Below are 22,644 nucleotides of genomic sequence, written 5' to 3'. Positions count from 1 at the left end.
ACTAAAATGCCCAGCTTCCCGGTGTTCTTCTAAGATCAAATACAACCTTAGAGTCAGACCTGATCAGAAGCAGGTGAAAAGGTTCTCAAGCACAGGTTGCAAAAAGAGGCACTCTGTGAAGTGAAGAATCCTCTCTTAAACAAATGCTGCACTGTTTAATACTGTAGTGTAATATTTCACTTAGAAAGGTTAAAAGGTTAAAATTTATTCAGTCACAATGTCTATCGTGTTTTAGTCTACCCATGGAACAAGTTCAAGGGTTTTTTTTACGAAGAGCTCTCATTCCTCTTGTTCAAACAAATTCAGTGGCCAACTCAAAAATTATTAGCATTATGAAAAGCTGCATAGAAGGGCAAAAATCAGGACTTTTTCCACATCTCAACCCACGCATTGCAAGCCTTTAGCCATTCGTTTAACAATAAAACAAACCTCCAGTGGCACATGAGGGCCATCCCCTTGTTACACCATATACTGATCCAGAGCTGTTACTACACCAGCAATAACCACTCGGACAACACTGCACTTCATCGTAGGTTCCATCTGGCATACACCTGGGCATTTTTCCGCCTTGTGTATAAAGACGATTGGCCACTGCCTGCTTGTACTTTTTCTGGCACTCAGATGGTGGATCAACTGGAAATCATGATAAACAAAACCTCAATACAAAGTTAATTGTTAAAAAAAAAATAAAGATTCCCAACGGGAGTCTGGTCTTTTACTTTCCAAAGCCGGCATGGATGGTGGAACCACTCAGCTACGGGGAGACTCGTGGCAAGTTAGATCATTATTTTACAACATCCATGAGAAACATGTTCCATACTGCTATAGGACAGCAACATATATGGCGTTAGGTAAATTATAACAATCTATCCCTAAATATAATGTAGCTACTGTGTCATTTTGAGAAGAGGTCGTCATCGCAAGAGGTGATTATAGCTTGCATCAAAACATTTTGGGTCAGTTATTAAAAGACAGTTTAGACGGTGTTTAACAAAACCACATTCTAAGTCGTTTTCAATTTTGCCAACAGTCATATCTAAACATTGTCTGCTGCTGACAGAAGCAAGAAGGCTTTCATACCAGACTAGAAAACTATTTATCTACTTAAACTCAACCACTTATGAACAGATTGCGAGGCCCACTGATTGTCTTAACCCGCTGCCTACGTAAGACTGTTTAAATAACTGGCCCTTTATTTTGGTAAAAGCTATATGTGCTGCATGCTTAAAAAGATCGTTGTTACTGAACAAATTCAGTACGTCAGTCATACAATTTAATTCTACGCGCAAAAATCTCCAATTTGGAGATAAATAGCTGCCACTGACCAGGCAAGTATTATCTCGGGCCCCTAAAAAAGTTTGGTATCACTTTAAGCGTTGAGCTCTAACACGACCACCAACAGAGTTGTCCTTATTACTGAGAATTTGTTACATATACAGTCGAACCTCCCTTTGCAACCACCTCTCGTAAGCGACCACCTCTCATTAACGGCTACTTTCCCAAAATACCAAAGTTTTCAAGTCAAATCACTATAGATGGAACCTCGTAGGCGACCACCTCTCGTAAGCGACCACCTCTCGTAACTACCACTTTTAGAGATGATTGTTTAAAATTTTCAATTGCTTTCAACCTCCTGTAGGCGACCACTTGACACATGATCTGTTGTATCCCTCACGGGCAGAAATTGAAAAATGTGTCGCTGTAACATATTGGCCACTTCCACATCATTACAGCGGACGCCGTAAATCTCACAGTCGGAGTTACCGGAAGTGTCTCCCGATATAGCTTAGCATTCAGTGAAACAATAATATTGATAAATACACGTGCACTATAATGTACACTGAAATAAGCTTTAATCAGATTGAATCCCTTGTAGGAGAGTCCTGCGTGTTGAGCTGTCATGCAGTGTGTAACAACGTTTTAAGCTCTTAACTAAATTGACACGTGCGGCCTCTGAGAGAATAAAGCACATTGAAACTGTCCCACAGCAGTTTATTGTTAGCTCCAAACTTATCGATGCACAAGTGTGGGATTGTTTTGCAACCTACAGGGCTGCTGGTGTTTTTAATGCTTGTAACCACGTACATCACAGGTTCTATAAAAGAGTTGTTAACTTTTTGCTTATGTTCTGTCAGGCCCTAAAAATTTTAGGCAGCGCCACCTGGAGTAATAAAAGAGTCAAGTTTCTTTCACAAGAATTGTCTCAATCACCGTATTAAGTAATTTGTGAGATACAAACAATAATCACCATACACCATAAGATTTTTTGGCTAGAATAATTTGGGACCAGTCTTAATATACTTGTAGCTAAGAAAAGTTATCACTATGGGTTTTGATAAGCAATATGTAAATTTCGCAAAATTTAGACCCCCTGTGGTCTGACCTCTGGTAAGCGACCACCTCCCGTAAGCGACCACATATCCTTGACATTATGGGTGGCCGCTTACGGGAGGTTCGACCGTATACGATTCTGGTATGTTTAAGGGGTTCCTGTCTAAATTCCGTACAAGTACCCCCAATTTACATGAATCCCCTCTAGGACTTCTGCATGAGTTATTACTCAGTGTTTCCACATTAAAATCCAAAAACGTCATACATACCAAACTTGAGGCAGTTTGGAGGGCTGAATGCAGACTTTCGACTCCCTGGAATCTCTTTTCCGTATCTATCAACGCAGAAACAGACCGAGGTGCGACACTGAAGGGGTTCATAGCTGCCATCTGGTCTGCAGCGTGGTACATAACGACCCATCACATAGTTTTGCAATGCCGTTTGATATTCTTGTCTACACTCAGTATCAGAAGGAGCTAGCGGCAACAAAAAAGTTTAGAGTGTTAACATGATTCCATGTAATCATATTGCCCATGCACTGCGCATAACTTATCACACAATTACTATGCACGTTTAAAATAAAAACGGCTTTCCTTGATTCTAAGCTCAGTCAATAAATTAATAGTTATTTTCTTCTTAAGGAGCATCGTGAACTTTCTTTCGTGGCATTTTTTTTTTCAACAAGAAGTTATCGGTGTTGAAAGAGTATTTAACACGTCTGTAAAATAAGCTAGCAGTAGACATGTGAACTTGCCTAACACTTGTGGAAACAAAATCATACATGAACAATTTTTAATTAGAAGGTGATAGTGTGCCTTTCTGCCAAATTAATTGTTTTGTGCATTCAGTGATATGAACATATTACATATGACTTTTTGCGACATTTCTGTAATTACTGTTTCCATGAAATATATCAAGAACTGAATTTAAAGGTGTATATCTTAAAGTTGACATTGTAAGCAATTGAATTAAATAATGGGGTTGATTGGTTCTCAAGGTAACCTATTGGTTTTTATTGCCCATTTCAAAACACTTCACTTAGTGAACAAAAACATTAAATTTTTAAAAGGAATTTAAAAATTCCTTTTACTCTAGATATAGCTATGTCATTATCAACCAAACAAATCACTGGTAACCAGAAACACGAGAACGACTTTGTCATACACTTTAAAATGCAGAGAAAGTCGACTTACTTTGAAAAACTGTTTTGACCTTTTTATAATTAATAATAGCCAGATGATGTTCAGGTCTATCCTTAAATTTTACAACTAATATTATACAAAGAAATCTTTCAGATAGTCTTTATTGAAATACTCCTCAAAATGTGCCTCTCAACCTGCACGGTAGTGCGTAGTGCAACCGGATAGAAATTAAAGCCTGATATTATTACAGCCCCTGCAAAGAGAAACTGACACCATACAACACAATACTTTTATCGACGACACTCCAGCCCCTAACAGGGGTTTTCAGTGACAACTTGTAGTAACACACGCATGTAATTCCGTAACAAGCGAAATTCCCTTTCCTTGTGAGAACAATAAATCCATGGAGGTTTCCATTGCTTATAGGAATATGGTAAATGTTGAAAAGCTGAATGTCATAGAACATAGCCTCGTTACCTTTAGGACGCCATCTAGTTAACCAAGTGTCAAACCATTGATTGAGAACCTGTGGTGTACGTCTAGGAAGTTCATCTACAGGATAAAGGAATACCCTTTCCTTGTCAGAGGTTAGGTCTTGCAGCTCTTCCTCAGATGCGAAGGGCAATGCACCAACAGCATAAATAGCAATATCACGATCCCTCAATGGCTGTGATGCTTTAGATAAAGGAATGTAAGGGACCTGGTCTTCAGCTTGTGGCCCATCAACCAATATAATTACCAACTGAAACAAAAGAATGAGCTTATCACACGTGGAACATGCTAGAGAAAAATTACAAATTACAAAAATTAGGAGCAAGATATGATCAAAGTGATAAGCTTGTTGCAGGATGACAAAGTTTTCATCATATTGTTTTATCTGGCGATTTCTTCAGAGATTATAATAACATTTTAACAGATTCCTGGGCATGATGTTAAGCTGTGTACTAGCGAGGAAGGTAAGCAAAACAGATACCACTGCACAACTGTGATTTGAACATCAACAGACGTCCAACCTACGAAGTAGAGTAGATAAACCTGAGTGCCCTTCTATTGGTTGTTGATATAACGCCAGCTGCATAAGACCAAAGCATTTGGACAACAGCTGACCGATTATGACGGAATCATTATGCCGCCTAGGACTAAAGTATCTGGACAATAGCTGACTGATGATGACAGAATCATTGGTGATGATGATGGTGGTGGTCTTGGTGATGACGGTGATGATGGCAGTATGTTGCCCATATTTTCTAAGTAAACTCTTTCAACAGATGGGATTTATTGAATTTACGTGGAAATTCATGTGTGACCTGGACTTTAAGTGAAAGTCTGTATATGTAGTAAAATTAACGAGAAGTCACGAATTATTCGGTGTAATTATGTATAATCCACTTACTTGTGGGACATCTTTTCTTGCGCCAGACTCAGGTCTGAACAAAACGTTGTTTGCAAGATCCACAGCCTTGTCGATACGAGTAGCCCCTTGTGTATACCTCATCTCATCAATACGTTGCTTCACATTGTCCTGTGTGTACTGAGGTCCTTGCAGAGTGTTGAACCGGAAAATGACACGAGGTTCGGAGTTAAATGCAACTGCACTGTAACGCACGCCATCTGGAGATGCACCTAATGTGTCTACCACTGTCTTTGCAAAGGTCTGGAATGCAGTCCACGTCTGGGGTGTTGTGCGTGGGGATGAACCCAGGAGGAATGCTACATCTGCTGCAGGATACCGACCTAAGAAGACAACAATTTGGAAAGAGTTAGAATTGAAGTAACTGAAGGTGAGAGTAAACACCTTAACAGTGAAACAATCTATCCCAGAAAAGGCTCATTGATTCACCCTTTCTCCCTTTTAGTCTTTTCATGGGTGATGCTCCATATGCCAAGTAAGATTGCCTTGTTGCAGAAAAATACCCATACCCCTCAACAAGAAGGTTTTTAGATTAGTTAATAGAAAAAAAAATTAAAAAAAAGTTTTAAGATTAGTACCCACATGCCCTCTGCAAATCCCAATTAGGGACTGGGTTGATACCTAACTCCTTTTTATTCCCAGGAGTATCCATGCTCAAAACAGGGTAAACTACCATTTTGCAGGGTTGGAAAGTAGTGCTTGCCCACTCACCAATGCGAGTTTCAAGCCCATCGGGGGAGTGGAAATCTCAGGTTACTCGCCCGGTTTGGCGAGAAGAATTTTCATCTTCAGGAAAATAAAACTGTAACTGAAAGTTTTTGACAAAATCTAATCTAAACGTAAGTACTTTTTCACAATCTGAAAACTTTAGAAACCTGGCACATACACGCAAACTTTCTGTTTCGTAAATAAAGAAATAGCTTCTGTTCAAGTAATAATTACATGAAGTACCCATTAATAGTCATGATACTGCTGCTCATAAACAAACCACGCTGCTGAGAACAAAATCTGATGGTGATAGAAATGGACTGAATTATGGATTGGCGACTGTTTAGTGCAGGGAGCTCCTAGTCTAGCCTTTTCCCTCGCGTGTTTGATTTGAAAATGTAGAGATGCTTTCCTGGAGTATCTCAAACTCACAGCAAAAAGATTGAGAAAGAAACTCCTCAAAAGGCAGATGCTAGTGATTACAAGAAGACGAGATGGAGAAGAAGAGGAGGACGAGAAGGAAGTTGTCTTCACTGAAAATGTTAAAGAACGATGCCGAAAAAATGATTCTGGCAAAATTAAACTACCTGTAACCTAATAGTAAGCTAAAACAGTACTTGCAATAAACTAAAACACCAAGAAAAAACTATCAACAACAACAGCAAAGTTTTTTTCTTGTACTTTATTTTATTTATTTTATTTTAATTATTATTACTATTTTTTTTGGGGGGGGGAGGTGGGGAGGGAGTATCTGGCGAGTGAAAATGTATCCGGGCAAGTATAACCTGAGTGCTGAGAAATTTAAGTTTCTAACCCTGTTTTGTAAACTGAATAGAGCATAGAAAAGTAGTGCAGGAAACGTTCCTTGAATGGTCACGCGTGACGATTTTGTCAACAGACACAAAAGGTACAACAAGTACTTCTTGATTCAGAGTATGACTTCGAGAGGAGAATGGAAGTGTCAAAATAGCATTTTGGCAATAAAACCACATGGTACAAAACTATCCTTATTAGTATCACATGGCGTGGAAGTAATGAAGAAGTAGACATGAAGATACACGTCTAATCCAAAAATGGCTGACATTTTGATATTCTTTTGTCTGTATTCAAATTAGCCTCACTAGCCTCGTCCAAGGTAAAATATTCTTTTGATATTTAAACTAATGAGGCTAATTTGAATGCAGACAAAAGAATATAAAAATGTCAGCAGTTCCTGCATAGGGTCTATTGACAACCAGTCTTACCACTGGAGAATCCAATCGTTTTGCACCCATGAGACATTTGTACCCACCCAGATTCCTGCATACTATAGGATGTTCACTGTATTTACTTGCGGCAGATTGAACACACTTTCAGACAAAAAAAAATAAAAACTCCTTCAAGTTCAACAATTTGATTTAAAGGAGCAGCGTCGCCTATTTTACTGTCACTTTGAATAGCCCAAATACTAATTTGTGTCAACGGAAACGTTTAAAAATTGTCCAATGTCGTTAACAGTAACCCTACTAGTTCGTAGAAACTAGTATCAATCATCTCTAGCTGCAGATGGCTTGGATGGAAATGGATTGCAACTTGAAAAAATTGGTTCTTCCTGTGTATTCTTGAGAAATCGCTGGAAACTGATAATAGTTATTATAGTTTATTCTTCCTCGAGGAAATCAGTTCACCTATTCCTCCTGGTGCTCTAAGAGTAATTTCAAGTTACAGAAGAGGCTCTTTGTCAAATGTTTGAGCAGGTTTGACCAAAATACAACAGAATCTCCGTGACAGTACCCCTTTAAAAACTGACAATTAGCTAAGCATTCAACAGAAAGCGCTCTGCTTAATCATCTACAATTGGTGTGTGGAAAGTCACGCCAAACATGAATGCCACAGTATGTTGGAAAAGTGATCATGAATTTACTATACTATTTAGGTAAGGGAGGTATATGCCAATGTCTATGTCATGGGCTTTATCTTCAGCAACTGAATCTTTTAGCACAGCAAGAAGAACTCTTAGTTTAGTTTTAGTTTTATTTTATGACAGGTAACGACAATTCAGTTTGAAGGCCAAGAAAAGTACTTTACAAACACATTTTTACCCCCAATTTTTACCTCTTTTGCTTATGTAGTCTTTCCAGCTGTCCCAAAGTGCTGGCCCAAAGTTTGCTAAGCGGCCAGCAGACTCCCTGTAAACATTTTGTGGACGCGATGCTACATCATTCAGCTCCTGGTCATCAACATCAGGTCCCACGCCAAGTACATAAACTTGTATTCCATTGTCTTTTAAAGGTTGGGATGCTGTGGCCAGAGGTGTGAATTGCCCGGGAGAACTACTCAGTGCACTTGCTGTTATCACGAAAAGGAGCTGCAACAAAGTTATATCCGAAATACTCATGAGAGGACATCTCACAGGGCATTTGATGCCTTTTGGTCTACATTGTTCTAAACGCATAGGTGAGCCAGACACATGTGCATTCAGTAAATACTCTTAAAAATGGAAGGACAGACAACAGGTGAAATTTCAAAGACAGAACAAACCAAAAACAGTCATAAGCATTTTCCAACACACATGACAAGAAGAAGTAAACTTTGGTCCCTAGAAAAGTTTCAATGAATAAATATGGTACTTGTAGCCAAACCAGAGCACTATCTCAAGATTTTTAAGTGATGCTTTTCAAATTAATAATACACATGCAGAAGTGGTTCTTACCCAACTTAGTTGTTGTGTTAGAAGGAACACTACTACGTTTTGATATGAGCTGTCTATTAAGGAATTTATAAATAGGAGGCTTACCTTTAACAGGAGGTATGACGGTCTTGAGATAAGTATTGTGTACTTTAGAAACAAAAAAATGTGCTAACACCCTGGCAGTTACTGCCCGTCATTGAAAATAAACTATAAATCACTGCACAAAAACACACCTTAGGCAGCCACCTTCTCATGCCATTTTCCTCCGTAAACACGGACTTGTAAGCTGTCTTGAGACCACGGTCGAGTCTAGGTGCTCCGTCCTGCAGTGTGGCTTTATCCACAAGTCGTTTTACCTCAAAGTTGTTAAGTATTTCATCAGGTAGAGTATTGAAGTTAAACACCACATTGGAACTGTCTCCAAAAGTGACCATTCCAATGTTTGCAGACCTTGGCGCAACATGGAAACGGTCTACTGTCCTCTTTACAATGTTCAGGAAGTTTGTCCATAGCTCTGGTGTCACATTGTCTGAAGCCTCCACTACAAAACCAATGTCTACACCTGCCCAGCGATCTTCAAAAGAAAGAAAACAAACTAGAGATCTAACAAGAATTTGGGAGAATAATGGGTTTACAAAACTAACCGTCCATTTATGTTCATGTCCATGAATTTCAAGCTTGTTATCATGCTATCTCCTTATCACCAAAATGTTCTGTTCCAATCGAACCATATTCATTAGTTTTCCCTTGATATCACAGGACCATTCATTGGAACTACAACATGCGCCAACAGATCGTTCCAAATGTGTCTTAAAGTTGAGACATAAATATGCTGTGGCTGAATCATAAAAGGAAGAGTGCTATGTTTGGAACAATTTCGTTTTCCACGTCCCGAAACAATAACCAGACAAAAGTCTTTAAAAGTTTGAACTAAAGAGATACAAGCAAATGAATTACAATTTTAGTTTCTCTAAAAATCGAGCTATCATGGTACCACACACTTCTTTCAAGCATCTTTAACCTATTCTTTCCAACATGTGACAAAATATCAGTAGGTTAACAGAGCTAATCATTCAGTTACACTGATTACAAAATTCAAAATGACTTTTCTAACCTCTCAAGTATGTTTTCCAGTCATCTACTATTCTGGGCTGACGCTGAGGTAGATCATCAACAGAGTTTGCAGGAGTAAAAATGTTCTGTGGTTTTGAGGTAATGTCTCGTAAGTTCTCTTCAGGAACCATTCCTCCAATAGCAAGAGCATATATCTGAACTCCTCTGTCCTTCAGAGGCTGAGAAGCTTGGTCAAGTGGTGTTGACGGCTTTTGATCGGGGGCTTGTCCAGAGTCAGTAATTACAAATAGTAGCTGCAAAAAAGAGGAATTTGATTAAGTGTCCTTACGACTTTTTAAGTCAAAAGTAAAGGAAAAACAAGAACGATTGAAATTCTAGTAGAATATCTTTCTTAAGGAGGGAACGACCTTCCTCAAGCGACCACTAAAGCAGATTTCAGTCAATCACCGTATTTGTTATGTCGCCATGACAAACATAAACAATAAGTCAATACGACTGCATGCACTTGCTTGAACAACAAGAACAAAACAAGGTCTCACAAATATTTACTCAAAGAAATCAACCCTATTCCGTAAGCTCAAATCGGAGACGTCTCATTGTGAATTCCTGTGAGTAAGAACATTTCTAGGTCTAGTAATTGCTCACGATGCCCTTGTTTTGCAATAGTATAATTTGTTTACAGATTACTCACAGAAGTTATTTGGGAAACAAGCGTGTCAATTAGATTGTGAAAGCGAACCATTTGGTTTAAGTTCACTCCTATTTCATTCATTGATTTCAGAGTTGTATATATTAACCTATTCAAGAAAATAATTGACAATGATGATCATGATGACAATAACGATGATGATGGCAACTATCGTAACATAATTGTAATGTTTGTCTCTGTGGAAAACGAAGCTGTTTGGTGGGGCTGTATTATTCGATATTTTACAAAACAGAATTCCGGACTGCTTACACATTTTAACTCAACCAATATTTTTTGAGTTAAGGATTAAAATTCTTTCTATGTTCCAAAATAAGAAGGCCACTGTTTATACCTTCATTGAATTCTTTCTTGCTCCGCCTTCAGGTGTGAAGAGGAATGTGCTGGCAAGCTTCAAGGCACGGTCAATTCTGGTAGGGCCATTACCGTAGGGAACGCTGTCTATCAATCTTCGGACTTCAAAGTTATTTAGCTGAGGGCCAGATAAGGCATCGAATGCAAACCCAACTCTTGGAGTAGTATCAAAGGATATCACTCCAATGCGGGCCCCTATGTCAGACACTGGGAATTGGTCAGCGATCGATTTGACAAAGTCCAGCGTGGATTTCCACTGTTCATCGGTGGTTGTTGAAGAAGATCCGATCAAGAAAGCAATATCCACTGGATAAATACGCTCTGAAAAAATCAAACAAAATACAGTAGTTTCTTTAAGAATTTAATAACCTCAATGTCTTGAACGTCACTTACAACTGCCATCTTCAGAATGGTAAATACTGAGAGGTGCTTTTTTAGTGAGGGTGGTACCAAGACTGTACCAGAATCCCAGGGACTTTAAATACCTATTGTGTCTGTTACAAATCAATAAAGGCAGGATGAGGGTTATTTCCACATGGGCATCTGATCCACATCGCCTTCTACGTAACAAGAGAGGGTCTTCCTTGATGGTTTATTTGAAGAGGCAAGGGATCAGATGAAAAGCAGCACTGAAAGATGGGTAGACAGGCAGTAGTTTAAAACAATAAGGATTTCACTGGAACTACCCGTCGACCTCCCTTTTACGGCAATATTGATAAGACAAAAGTAGCATTGATTCATATCAAAGAGCTACCATTGGAGTAAAATGAGGCAAACAATCCTTTTTCGTAAGTGTCCTTCTCCTTACCTCTCACTAGGCTCTTAACTTTGCTTGTTATCTTTGTAGTGATAGCAGGCGCCGGATCACTGGGTGTGACAAGAAACACGTTCTCATCTCCATCTCCAGAAGCAATATCCCTCAGATCATCAACATTGATTTCATCTTCTGACTTGGTGGAGAATGCAATAACTTCCACGTCTTTTTCTTTCACCTTTTCGGCAGCTCTTGCTAGGGGAGTAAACGGCTCATCTTTTGTCTGGTCTCCATCTGTCACCATCAGCAAGAACTATGAAGCAGATTTTAATCTCAGTTTACGGCTACAGATTCTTAACAAATTGTCACCAGGAGACATGTTATTTATAAACATGTTAAAAAATAGATATAAAAAAGAAACCCAATAGCCGCCCATTTGTATAACTGGACCACCTAAAAAACATTCACCCCTCGTCCCAACATACTGAGGAAATGCTACAGACTTCCACCCCATCCAGAAAGAAAGCAATTATGTTTTGAACAGCTTGGTAATAAAAGAACTGGTTACGTACTGAAGACTACAGAGGGCATTAAGCAACATAAGAATTATTCAGAGTTCCTTTAAAGGAAACGTGGCACAAGAAATGGAACCAGATTTTTGGGCATATTGAATGGACTGGGATCCAACTAATATGTTGCACTACACCAAGTCCCATTTAAGCAGGTACCTTTGAAGCTTCCTTTCTCATTCCTTTTTCCTCTGTAAACATCTCGTCAGCTGCCTGTTCGAGACCAAGATCCAGCCTCGTTGTGTCCACTTTTTCGTAAGGAATTTGAGAGATTTTACTTTTGACCTCATCCACATTGTAGTCTGAACCTCTTAGAGTGTTGAAGCTGAAAGCCATCTTGCTTACATTACCCACTGTTGAAACAGCAAAATGTGCACCCCTGTCTGAAACTGGGAAAGCATCCACTATGGAGTTGACATCATCAAGGATGGATGACCACTTCAATGGCGTAGTTTGTGGTGATGGTGCAATTACAATGCCAATATCAGCAGCGGCCATCAGATCTGTTTAAGTGGAAATAATCGTTTACTGCCTTATCTTATAAATCTCAGAAACATAACAGATAGATGGCAATGACAACAACAAAAATTATGGAAAGGACAAGAGTGACAATAACAGCGACGGTGATGATAATAATGAAGAGAACGATAATGGCAATGTTGATGAATTGCGAATAATAGCTAACATACAGCACTGTGGCACTCACCTGATTCACGGCTAGAATCTTTTACATATCCATTAAGAGTATCAGCTATTCTTCTTCCAGTGTTGGCTAACTGATCTGCTGCAACGATGTAAACATTGGAAGGTTTGGATGTCGTGTCCTCCAAATCTTCTTGGTCCACACGGGGCTGGATTCCCACTGAGTAAACTTTGATGCCCTTGTCCTTGAGCCCTTGGGAAGCTTTACTGAGGGGTGTTTGATCAGGTTCTTTTGTTGTTGCATCCAAAGATACCAAAATAAGAAACTGTGAAGTCATAGTACAACAACGTTACAAGTCGCCAGATGGAATCTTCTTTAAACCCTCCAGTGGTAAAATTACCTGATTCATGCATTTGTTGGGGGTGGCTGTATGATAGCCACAGCATCTTTAAAATGTGTACACATGTGCCAAGAGGTAATTTGAACAGCACCATTTATATGTATCAATTCGAACATGCTTGATACCAGGGGGTTGAGGGGTGAGATCAGATGTGTAAGAAATGAGTATATAACAAGGAATAACAGGTGAAGAAACCAAAGGAAGATACAGTGACCACCAATGGTAAACAATTTATTCGGCTATCACAAAAGTTACGAGCTCTTTATGTTTCTCACCAAAAACATTAAATAACGACATGATGAATTCAAATTCTTACCTTTGGAACTCCTGGCCTTGCACCTCCCTCTGCACTGAACAGCTTTCTGTCAGCCAATTCCAAGGCTTTGTCAATTCTTGGTTTACCAGGCATTGGTGTTGCAGTGTCCACAAGACTCTTCACAGCATCCTTGTTCAACAGCAGTCCTTCCAACTTATTGAATGGGAAAACTATTGTTGCATTGGCCCCATACGCAATGAGAGCCACATGAACACCACTTGGTGAAATATCCAGGCTATCGATGATAGAGCTGGTAAAATTAGATAGTTGCTCTATGACATCAGGAGTGGTGGCATAGTCTATAACCAAAGCAACATCTGCACCAGACGAAGGTTCTGCAAGGTGACAACTAGACGTCAAACTACTGATGTTTTTGAAACAGCTCTGCTGTTGAAACTGTCTTATTCTACACAATTATAAAGTATACAATCCACAACGCTACATTTGTACAGGATGTCCAGACAGGTTGACAGATTACTTTTATCTTCCAAATTAGCGTTGCTGTGTTAACAAAATAGTTTTCCTCATTTCCAACCAACTCAATGCATAAATGCTGTTAGACGGGAAAACCATCGGTACCCAATGTGACATAAAGACTTTAATAACCTTAATGCAGTTTATTTGCAAAAAAAAACAACAACAACAACAACAACCAATTGAGCTAACATTGAGCTTATTATTACATCAGCAAAATCAGCGTATTGCATTTTAATTTCAGTGCAAGTGTAAAGTTTAAAGAAGTGTTCATCCAAGTTTAAAAGCAACTAAAAATAAACGAGATATAAAAGGTCAAGGAGTATTAAAGAAAGTCCTGTAGAGTCAGCGCCATTCACTATCAACTCAAAATAAGGACAAATTGTACATTCACCTGGATACAACTGTGGCGGACAAGCCTGAAAGGGAAACTTTAAGGGCACGCCTTTTTATTGCGTTGTTGTTGTTTGTTTGTTTGTTTGTTTGTATTTTAGGTGGGGGAAAAATATTGCAGATATCCCAGAATAGGAATACCTAGAAAAAAATTAAATATATTCTTCTAAAACATTAATAACAATTTGATTCTTCTACTTTGGCCATTTGGATATTTTTCGTTACCGAGCAAAAGATACAACATAGATTTTTCAGTGCATTCCTTTTTCGGAATACACATAACATATCCCAAAAAAACGTCCTAAGGCATAAGATAGAGAAAAAAAGGAAATGAGGAATGAAACGTGATGTCTGCCTTACTAGTTCAGAGCTTTTAATTTATCAAAAGGCTAATTAAGTTAACTGGAGTCTAAGGCTTGTGAAAGGGAATGATTATAGACAAAGAAAGCCACCAATTTCGACTCTGGCTTCAATCACTTTTTTTCAATGTATTTTAGGATAACAAAGATTTTGAAACAATGCCACATAAAACCCATTTACCGACATAGAACCAGTGTAGTTCAGTAGTGAGCTTATAAGGCATTTTTACTGAGTGTGGCTTTGTCTTACCACACTGAGGCCATCCCTTTGTCTTTGTTCCAGTCAGTTCCATGCCACTAGAATCAACACACCAGCAGTATTCCCAGCCAGCTCCACACTGGACCTCTTCATAGCGTCCATCTGGCTTGCACTGTGGAACAAATCGGCCAATGTTGTAGTTTTCCATTGCCTGACGGTACTTTTCAAGGCAGGCACTTTCTGTTGGATCGGAAAAGAAAGTTTACATCAATTTTTTTTCCACAAACTAAGAACATCCTACCAGGTGTCAAGGCAATTTGCACGACAAAATGCAGTGTTACGATGTTTACTCCTTTAAAACATCATGAAGAAAATAAATCTTATTTAATATTATCTACAACTTCATAAGCCGACAAGCAACTAATTTTCAGGGAATTAAGTCATCTATCAAAAGGTAACAACATTACAATAAGGTCTCAACTACTGTTATGATAATCTTGCTCCCAACAAATTTAGCTCACAAGAGGGCTTACGATACAAACATGTAAAAAAATAAATTATCTCCAAGACTATGTTTTAAAAGGGCAAAATGGAAGTACTGCTCAGCAGTTTTCATCAGCGTGCCATACATTAGGGTATTATCCACATACCGCAGAGTGGGAACAACCACAACTAAGCAGTTTTTATTCGTAAGATCACACCTTGGGATTTCCTCCACAGACTTAAAACCCTTCCCGTCAAATATTAAGCATAAGTTTGATGTGGGAATAAAATAATTAATTTGGCCACATTATTGATTGCATCTAATAAAAACTTTGTTCAGATTCCTGCTATCCCAGACAATTAGAGAAACCAAAAATAATGTTTGAGATAGTTTCCACTCATGTCCACTTATGTCACACTGAATTGGATACTTCATATTAGACAAAGTTATTGTCACTTTCATATGACTTGCTGTTTGAAATAGAAAGAGTACGAAATAGCCAGTACCAAATCAATGCACAGGTTCTGTTCAGGATAGTATATAAAGCCAGCGCTTGAAACAAAGGAGCTGTACTGTAGGTTTTCACTCACCAACTTCTTTAGGTATTGGAACAAGGCAGTTAGGTGTGTCAGGACGATTTGTCTTGGTTCCATATATCTCATTACCATCCTCATCAACACAGTAGCAAACAGAGCCTTGACACTGGATCTCTTCAAAACCACCATCTTCTTTGCATCGTGGAATAAAACTGCCAGGAGCACTGTTTTGCAGAGCCCTCTCTTTCTGATCTTGACATTTTGTTAGTCTGTCACCTATATAAAAAGAAATAAAAATGAAGATTTATTATTATTTATAAAACTTGTTATTATTAATTAAAAAAACCAGAAGATCTAGTTAACGTTTAATGAATACATGTATCTCTAAAGCACGTGAACATTTGACACGTTTGTGCCAAAAGTAATATGCGAATCATGAACGTGTGTCTGTGCTGTATATGATTTACAAAGTCAAGGCAAAGGATACAGCAGTATAATTATTATAACAAAAACAACTATCATATTGTAATTGAAAAGCCTCCTTTTGGGGAAAGTCAATGGAATATGTATAAATGTATGTATGTAACTATCACACAAAACATTAATGTCCTTCTTAGAACGTTCTTTGCTGACAGTCACCAAGATGCAGAAACAAGGGCTCTGGTGACGTTACGAGATCAAAATTCAAAATTACATTTCTCGTTCGGAATTTTGTCTACACAGTCATACTCTGATTTGAAGGTTACTTTAATTCCTTTTTCCGAGTATGCCTGTGTCACTTTGAATAATACATAATTCTCAACTCGCCTGTTGTAACACACTGTCTTTTACCACTTCCTCTGGTATCTGGGATTTCCAGTCCCTGGCTGTCGACACACCAACAGACGCCACTGGAGACATCGCACTGTAAAGGTTTATATTTGCCATCAATGTCACATTGTGGGGATGAACGGCCAGGGAGGGTTGAACCAGTGTAACCTTCGGCATTTAGACGTTCCATCAAGCAAGATGTTAGACCAGCTGGAGATGTAACAAGAAGTACATAAAATGGTTACTACAGCGAAGAACACTATTAGTGCATGCATGCATGGCTATCAATTATGAATTATCAATATGGCTATCAATTATCAATTAATTGATATCGGTTGCTATGGATTACCACTGATTGTCATCGATTTCATCGATTGGATACCCCAGGTTAAAAGCCAATTAATCAGTTTTTGCACACCACTGAGATCTGATCTCCAGTCCGGGCCGAATTCACCATTTAACTGCTCCCCAAAGTAGGCCATAATTGTCACGTTTAGTTAGACCAGACAGTTACAAGAATATCATTAGAATCTAATCCTTTACCAGTTGGTGGACAGCTTGGTTTTCCCAGAGTTCTTGTTCCTCTGATTTCAATATTGTTATAATAGACACACCAGCACTCCCCAGTGGCTGGAGAGCACTGTATGTCATCAAAGCTACCATCTGGAGTACACTGAGGCACATCTCTATTAACAGCAACATCTTGTTGGAGGAAGTTAAGACTGTCATCTCTTTGCTTTTGGCACTCAGTAGGACGTCCTCTCAAAACTAGAATAACACCAAGAAAAATATTTCAGCATTTCCTTGTGAAGAAAATCTGGAATAAAAATTTATTTTGGATAATACCTGGTTGGCTAATGGGGACAGCTGTAATGCATTTCAAAAAGGTTGATCGAACAAATTTTGTGACAATGCATGGGACATTGTGTTATGAAAAATATTTTGCTCGGTCTTCGTTGTTGGGGTTGTAGTTGACTTGACTTTGGGTTTCGAGTTATGGGAAAAAGATGATGTCAGTGTCTAGCTGGACTAAGAGGTTAGTACTTGCATTTAGCTTTCAGATTGGGTTGGAGTAACTGCATATCATCACTTTCAACTTGAGATCAACTCAAACTCAGATTTCACTATTTCTTAAACTCCTCATTGAAGTTAAATACAACAATGTGCTATTGAGCAGGAAAGAATTGTTTGAGCCCATGTAAAAATGATTAAAATTACCATACCAGAAAAAATTAAACCCAAAAATTCTTGAGAAACGTACCTTCTTCAGAGCAATCCGGAGCATTAGAGTAAACAGTAGTGTTCCAGTAAGCATTCCCCTGGCGATCTGTACACCAGCAATGTAATCCTGGTGCATAGCTATAGCTGCATTGTACTGTCCTATAGTTTCCTTCCTCATCGCACTCTGGGAATGCAATGTCTACTATTCCGGAAGTAGTTAGCCTTCCCCTCTCAAAAATGCAATCTTTAAGTTCATCTGAAAGGAAGAAAGTTAAGTTAGCATCTCCTCTCAAACAATCTGTTTAAGTGAATTCCAACTGCTCTTGTTTCAAGAGCCGTTGTCTGTACTTTCAATTGCCACAAGACTTGCAGAAGGAGGATGGGACGTGGGATAGAAAATAATATCACAGTTGCAAGTGGGAAGTGCTATAATAAATTTTTAGGTGGGATCCGAGAAAGAACTATTGACAGGAAAAAGGATGAGAAACACCAATGCACGTGATTCAAGTCATTTTGCTGTGTGCCAAATAGAATCAGTAGGAGGGTCTTGACTGGAGTGGGACAACCGGATGTTCTAAAAACTAGCCGTAGAGCGAAATTGAACCTTTAAAAGGAAATGAGCAAGGAGATTTCAACATAAAAGTTGCATGCTGTTGTTAAACATAAGATCAATGGAAATACCAGCATGACTTCCATGGTAGACCATTGTCACTAAAAGTTGAGTCTCGTCAACATGAATTGGTAGATAATCTTCAGTTTTTGAAATTCCACCAGATATTGGCCATGACAAATCGTAAACAACATCAAGTACAAACCTTTGTCAGGACAGCTAACTTGTCCCCGACTCCTTGTCCCTGGTATTTCACGCCCAAGTGAATCCACACACCAGCAGTAACCAGTAGCAGAGTAGCATTGAATTCTGTTGTATTGTCCATTGGCGTCGCATTCTGGAGCAAATCTCCCAGGCGGTGCATTTCCTAATGGCCCCAGTGCAGTTCTCTGTTCTTTTTGGCACTTGGTCAAGCCAGCTACACAGTCAACAAAGAAGGCATTTGTCATTTCGTAAGTAGTAGGCTCTACAGACTGTAACTCTTACAAAGAAACAAGTAAAGCCTAATCAAGTCAATCCTAATAAAGCCAGCTTAGTAGCAGATCAGGATGGTGCTTAGTTTGTCACCACAACATAAAGCAATAACTACTCCCCTCCACCCCCAGTGTAAAACAAATTCTTAACTTCATCACAGGGGTCACCTCCTCCAAAATGTTTGATGGTACCCACTTATTCACCTAAGCCTGGTTGTGTAAAGTGAGGTTAGCATCAGTTTAATAAGCTCAGCAATGCAACTTCCTGCACATTCTTTTTTGACACATTTTCACTGCAGTAACTAGTTACAAAATGTAACGAGAGTAAAGCAGTGGACAACCCCTAATTAACTTATTACTCTAAATAGGCAATAACTTTTGAATTTCCCTGAGGGGCGTTTTGGGGTAACGTGTCTTGTATGGAGACAAAACATAACGGCTGTAGCCACCTTTAAAAAGAAGTACTTCAGCTGAAGAAAAAAAAACACCTATTTTTGGCCAGTTTGTCAACGCGTAGATTTCTAGATACTTCTCAATGATTATTGTGAAAAGCATTAAGACCCATATTACAAATATAAGCCAGTTTTGCTGAATTTACCAATCAACTTACCCATCAGTCCACAGGTGGGCATTCCACTGGTTCTTGTACCCTGCTTCTCAATTCCATTCTTATCAACGCACCAGCAAACACCAACAGACATGTCACACTGAACAACATTGTATCCTCCATCTGGCTGACATGTGGGGACAAACTTTCCAGGAGATGGTATTCCTTTCCATCCAAGAGCCACTTGGCGCTCCTTCTGACACATGGTGAGACCAGCTGTGGATGAAAAACATGGGACAGTTGTTAAAAGCTCATATGGATTAACCAATGTTTCATGAACTTTGTACACAATAACTACAATGAGAATGGATGTCTGCCTGTGAATGAAACAACCACTAGCAGAGCACTGTGTGCCTCATCTCAACCACTCAACCAATGTCTCCTGTTCAACAGGCTGCTGCCAGAGCAACAAAGATAACCTAGTATATCGTGGTCACCTCTTCTACTGCACCAGACTTTCTCCTTGTTGCAAAACCTACATAATTTACCTTGCAATAAAACTGTGGCAAGTTGTGACAAAGACATCTAGTTAATAATACCCTGCAAAGGACACTTCTAGGATTTCTCCATTGCCGCAGTCATTATGAGAAACAATCTGCCAATCACAGCATCCTCTGGTCACAGTGTAAGTGAAAGTAACAAAAGATGTAGTGAAAGACACTCAGGCTTTTGGCTCTCACTTAAGGACTTGAAGGCACTTATGGCGAAAGAGCAATATGTTTGACAGATAAATGTCTGAGCTTTTGGCCTGTTACTTTGTACATGTACAAGGAAGATGGAAAGGAATGCAAGTTAGTTACCCATAGGCCCACATTTGGGCCTTCCTGAAATCCGTGTCCTAGGCACTTCTCGACCATACTTGTCCACACACCAGCAGAATGGTGTGCCTCTTTGACATTGCACTGGCTTGTATCCCCCATCAGCATCACACTTCACCCCCAAGGATGACCATGGTCGCATTGGTCGCAACAATTGTGGCAATTTCATAGAGACCACTGGTTGTAGATGACTCATTGTCCGTTCTCTCTGGCAAGTTGTTTTAACTCCTAGGAAAAGACAAACAATCAATGTTAGGTTATTTTTACTGCATCTTATTTCGGCTAAAACTGACCCAGTTCCTTTTCACAACTTCAAGATAACACTGTTTGGGACACACATTATAAGGCAGCACTGCCTGGATATCATTCACATGCCAGAAATAGAGATTAAATTGTATGCTCTTGCACTGCCATTTTTTAATTTATTTATTTATTTATTTATTTATTTATTTATTTATTTATTGATGTATTTTTTTTTGTGGGGGGGGGGGGGGGGGTCGCAATTTTTGGCCTTTTGTGGCTTTAACATTTGAAGCTTACTTAACGCCACAATTTTAATTTATAGTTAAATAAAGCAAAAAGGCCCTTCCTCAACCAACAGAATGCAATTTTAATAACCACACATTAAATTGCAGTTTACATAAACCTTAAGTTATTATTAAATGAGTGTTCCACACTCCAAATAAGAATCAAGGATACCTGGTGTTGATTTGTCTGGGCAAGATGATTGTGGAGTGCCATACGTCTTAGTTCCATACAGTTCATTTCCATACTGATCAACACACCAGCAAATGCCCCTCTCACACTGTACTGTCTTGTACTTCCCATTAACAGTGCATTCAGGCTGGAACTGACCAGGTCTACCAGATGCATGGAGTCTCTCAAGCTGGCATGCCGTTAAATTCGCTGTACAAAATATTGCGGTTAGAAATTTTCTCCTCAGTAACTGGAATATACAGATATGGATGCCATTTAACCTTTTATTCAAAGAATCACACTTTTCAGCCTGGATAAATTCCCAAAATATTTACATTTATGTCGACAAGCAGTACTCTTAGGTCACTGGTCACTTCACAAATAGTGTGAATTCAAAGACAACAATATCCAACACTATAAAATCTACAAACCTGGATCAGTGCAAGTAATTTTGTCCGTGGAGTAAGTCCTTGGAATAGGTTTGCCATTCTGATCTACACACCAGCAGTAATCTCCAGATGGTGCACACTGGACAGGCTTGAATTCACCATCAAAAGTACACTGGGCCACAAACACACCGGGTGCAGCTGATCCAGACCAGGCAAGAGCATGAAGCCTTTCCTTCTGACAACTCTTCAGTCCAGCTGTTTGTGATTAAAAGAAACACAGACAATAATGAGAAGCAAGTAAAGAGGATAATTACTCTGTGGTGTGATACATCTGGGATAATCAGCAGAATTGTTTGTGGCTGATACTTTTTTACGTTTATTGTTTATACTTTTATATTAAATTGTCCACTGTAAGAAGCCATCGATCAGGAAATGTAAATAGTGCTTAAGTGTTTAAATTATCATTAACTATTATTCACTCATAACTGAAATGCTCCTGCAAAACTGTCCAATTAACTTACCAAACTGAAAATGCATCTGCAGTTACAAAAAAGTCATGTTTCTCTTTTCTTATTTGGAATCACATTATTTTCATTGAAATAAGACAAGAGACAAACAGGAATGTTCTAATGTCTCTAGCTGGTGCAATCCCTGGCTTTACTCCTCCCCAAATATTGCAGGATAGAAAGGGTTTGGGCGCATGGTCACATTCCTGGTAGGGCACAGGATTTCCCCTAACCTGATTCTAGTCCACGACTTGTTCCTTGACATTATGCAAGTTTGTTTACAAGTAGGGCTTGTTAGGTAAGGGCAAATCATAAACGAGATATTTCTTTTCTGTTATGTAGTATGTATTCCTACAAGACACAACTTAACCAGCACTACATGTACATTAAATGTGAATTTACTCACTCTACCAATTAAGCATAGAAATACTAACCATCTACACCACAGTAAGGCACTCCTTTGGTCTTTGTCATTGGCAACTCATTGCCATATCGATCCACACACCAGCATTTTCCAAGTGATCCACACTGCACCTTGCGATAACCACCATAACTGTCACACAATGGCACAAAGCGAGTGAAGTGGAAACGTGTCTGCTGGAATAGTGCACCCTCGCTGCTTTCCATTTCACAGACGGTCTTTTTCTGAGCTGTATCAATAAATGAACACAACAGATTCATGACATTATACCCTTACGTACTTTTCCACTGCAACCAACTATATACATACTAGTAAGCATATTTGTTTGGTCGCTTTTCTGTTTCGTCGCTCTCTTTGAAAATGAACCCTGTTAAGGATTGATGTTTGAATTCCATAAATGATCGTCTCTTTGTACAAATTTCACCTTGTCTTCGTTATGGCAGCCAGTGTCCCCTTATCCTTAGGGCTTACAAATGAATGATCAAACAAACTTCACTGTGGCCGTTTCATATTTTAATTTTAAAAACACTCTATTCTTCCAGTGATCATAGCCATGGAAATATTGCCTC

General features: G+C 39.0%; 1 protein-coding gene across 1 annotated transcript in view; it reads right to left on the bottom strand.

The window, feature by feature from the left end:
* The window catches only part of LOC146480090 (uncharacterized), a gene marked incomplete at its 3' end in the record, with an annotated part of 176,502 nt that overhangs the window by 60,355 nt on the left and 93,503 nt on the right, over window positions 1-22,644 (bottom strand). The window contains exons 68-90 of the mRNA XM_085110092.1: window positions 22,089-22,304; window positions 21,191-21,403; window positions 20,763-20,969; window positions 20,046-20,291; window positions 19,249-19,461; window positions 18,371-18,583; window positions 17,596-17,811; window positions 16,878-17,102; window positions 16,332-16,544; window positions 15,579-15,800; window positions 14,556-14,744; window positions 13,080-13,414; window positions 12,427-12,688; window positions 11,880-12,223; window positions 11,206-11,464; window positions 10,378-10,718; window positions 9,378-9,630; window positions 8,497-8,837; window positions 7,687-7,939; window positions 4,867-5,207; window positions 3,951-4,215; window positions 2,601-2,807; window positions 430-633 (exon numbers count right to left, since the gene is read on the bottom strand). Coding sequence (XP_084966218.1) covers window positions 430-633; window positions 2,601-2,807; window positions 3,951-4,215; window positions 4,867-5,207; window positions 7,687-7,939; window positions 8,497-8,837; window positions 9,378-9,630; window positions 10,378-10,718; window positions 11,206-11,464; window positions 11,880-12,223; window positions 12,427-12,688; window positions 13,080-13,414; window positions 14,556-14,744; window positions 15,579-15,800; window positions 16,332-16,544; window positions 16,878-17,102; window positions 17,596-17,811; window positions 18,371-18,583; window positions 19,249-19,461; window positions 20,046-20,291; window positions 20,763-20,969; window positions 21,191-21,403; window positions 22,089-22,304 — 5,778 coding nt within the window. The remainder of the gene's footprint in view (window positions 1-429; window positions 634-2,600; window positions 2,808-3,950; window positions 4,216-4,866; window positions 5,208-7,686; window positions 7,940-8,496; window positions 8,838-9,377; window positions 9,631-10,377; window positions 10,719-11,205; window positions 11,465-11,879; window positions 12,224-12,426; window positions 12,689-13,079; window positions 13,415-14,555; window positions 14,745-15,578; window positions 15,801-16,331; window positions 16,545-16,877; window positions 17,103-17,595; window positions 17,812-18,370; window positions 18,584-19,248; window positions 19,462-20,045; window positions 20,292-20,762; window positions 20,970-21,190; window positions 21,404-22,088; window positions 22,305-22,644) is intronic.

The sequence above is a fragment of the Pavona decussata genome, unplaced genomic scaffold, assembly GCF_977016875.1.
Source record: "Pavona decussata unplaced genomic scaffold, jaPavDecu1.1 SCAFFOLD_56, whole genome shotgun sequence".
Classification (NCBI taxonomy): Eukaryota; Metazoa; Cnidaria; class Anthozoa; order Scleractinia; family Agariciidae; genus Pavona; species Pavona decussata.
The sequence above is the reverse complement of the archived record's forward strand: the minus strand, read 5'-3'. Positions and strand labels throughout refer to the sequence as shown.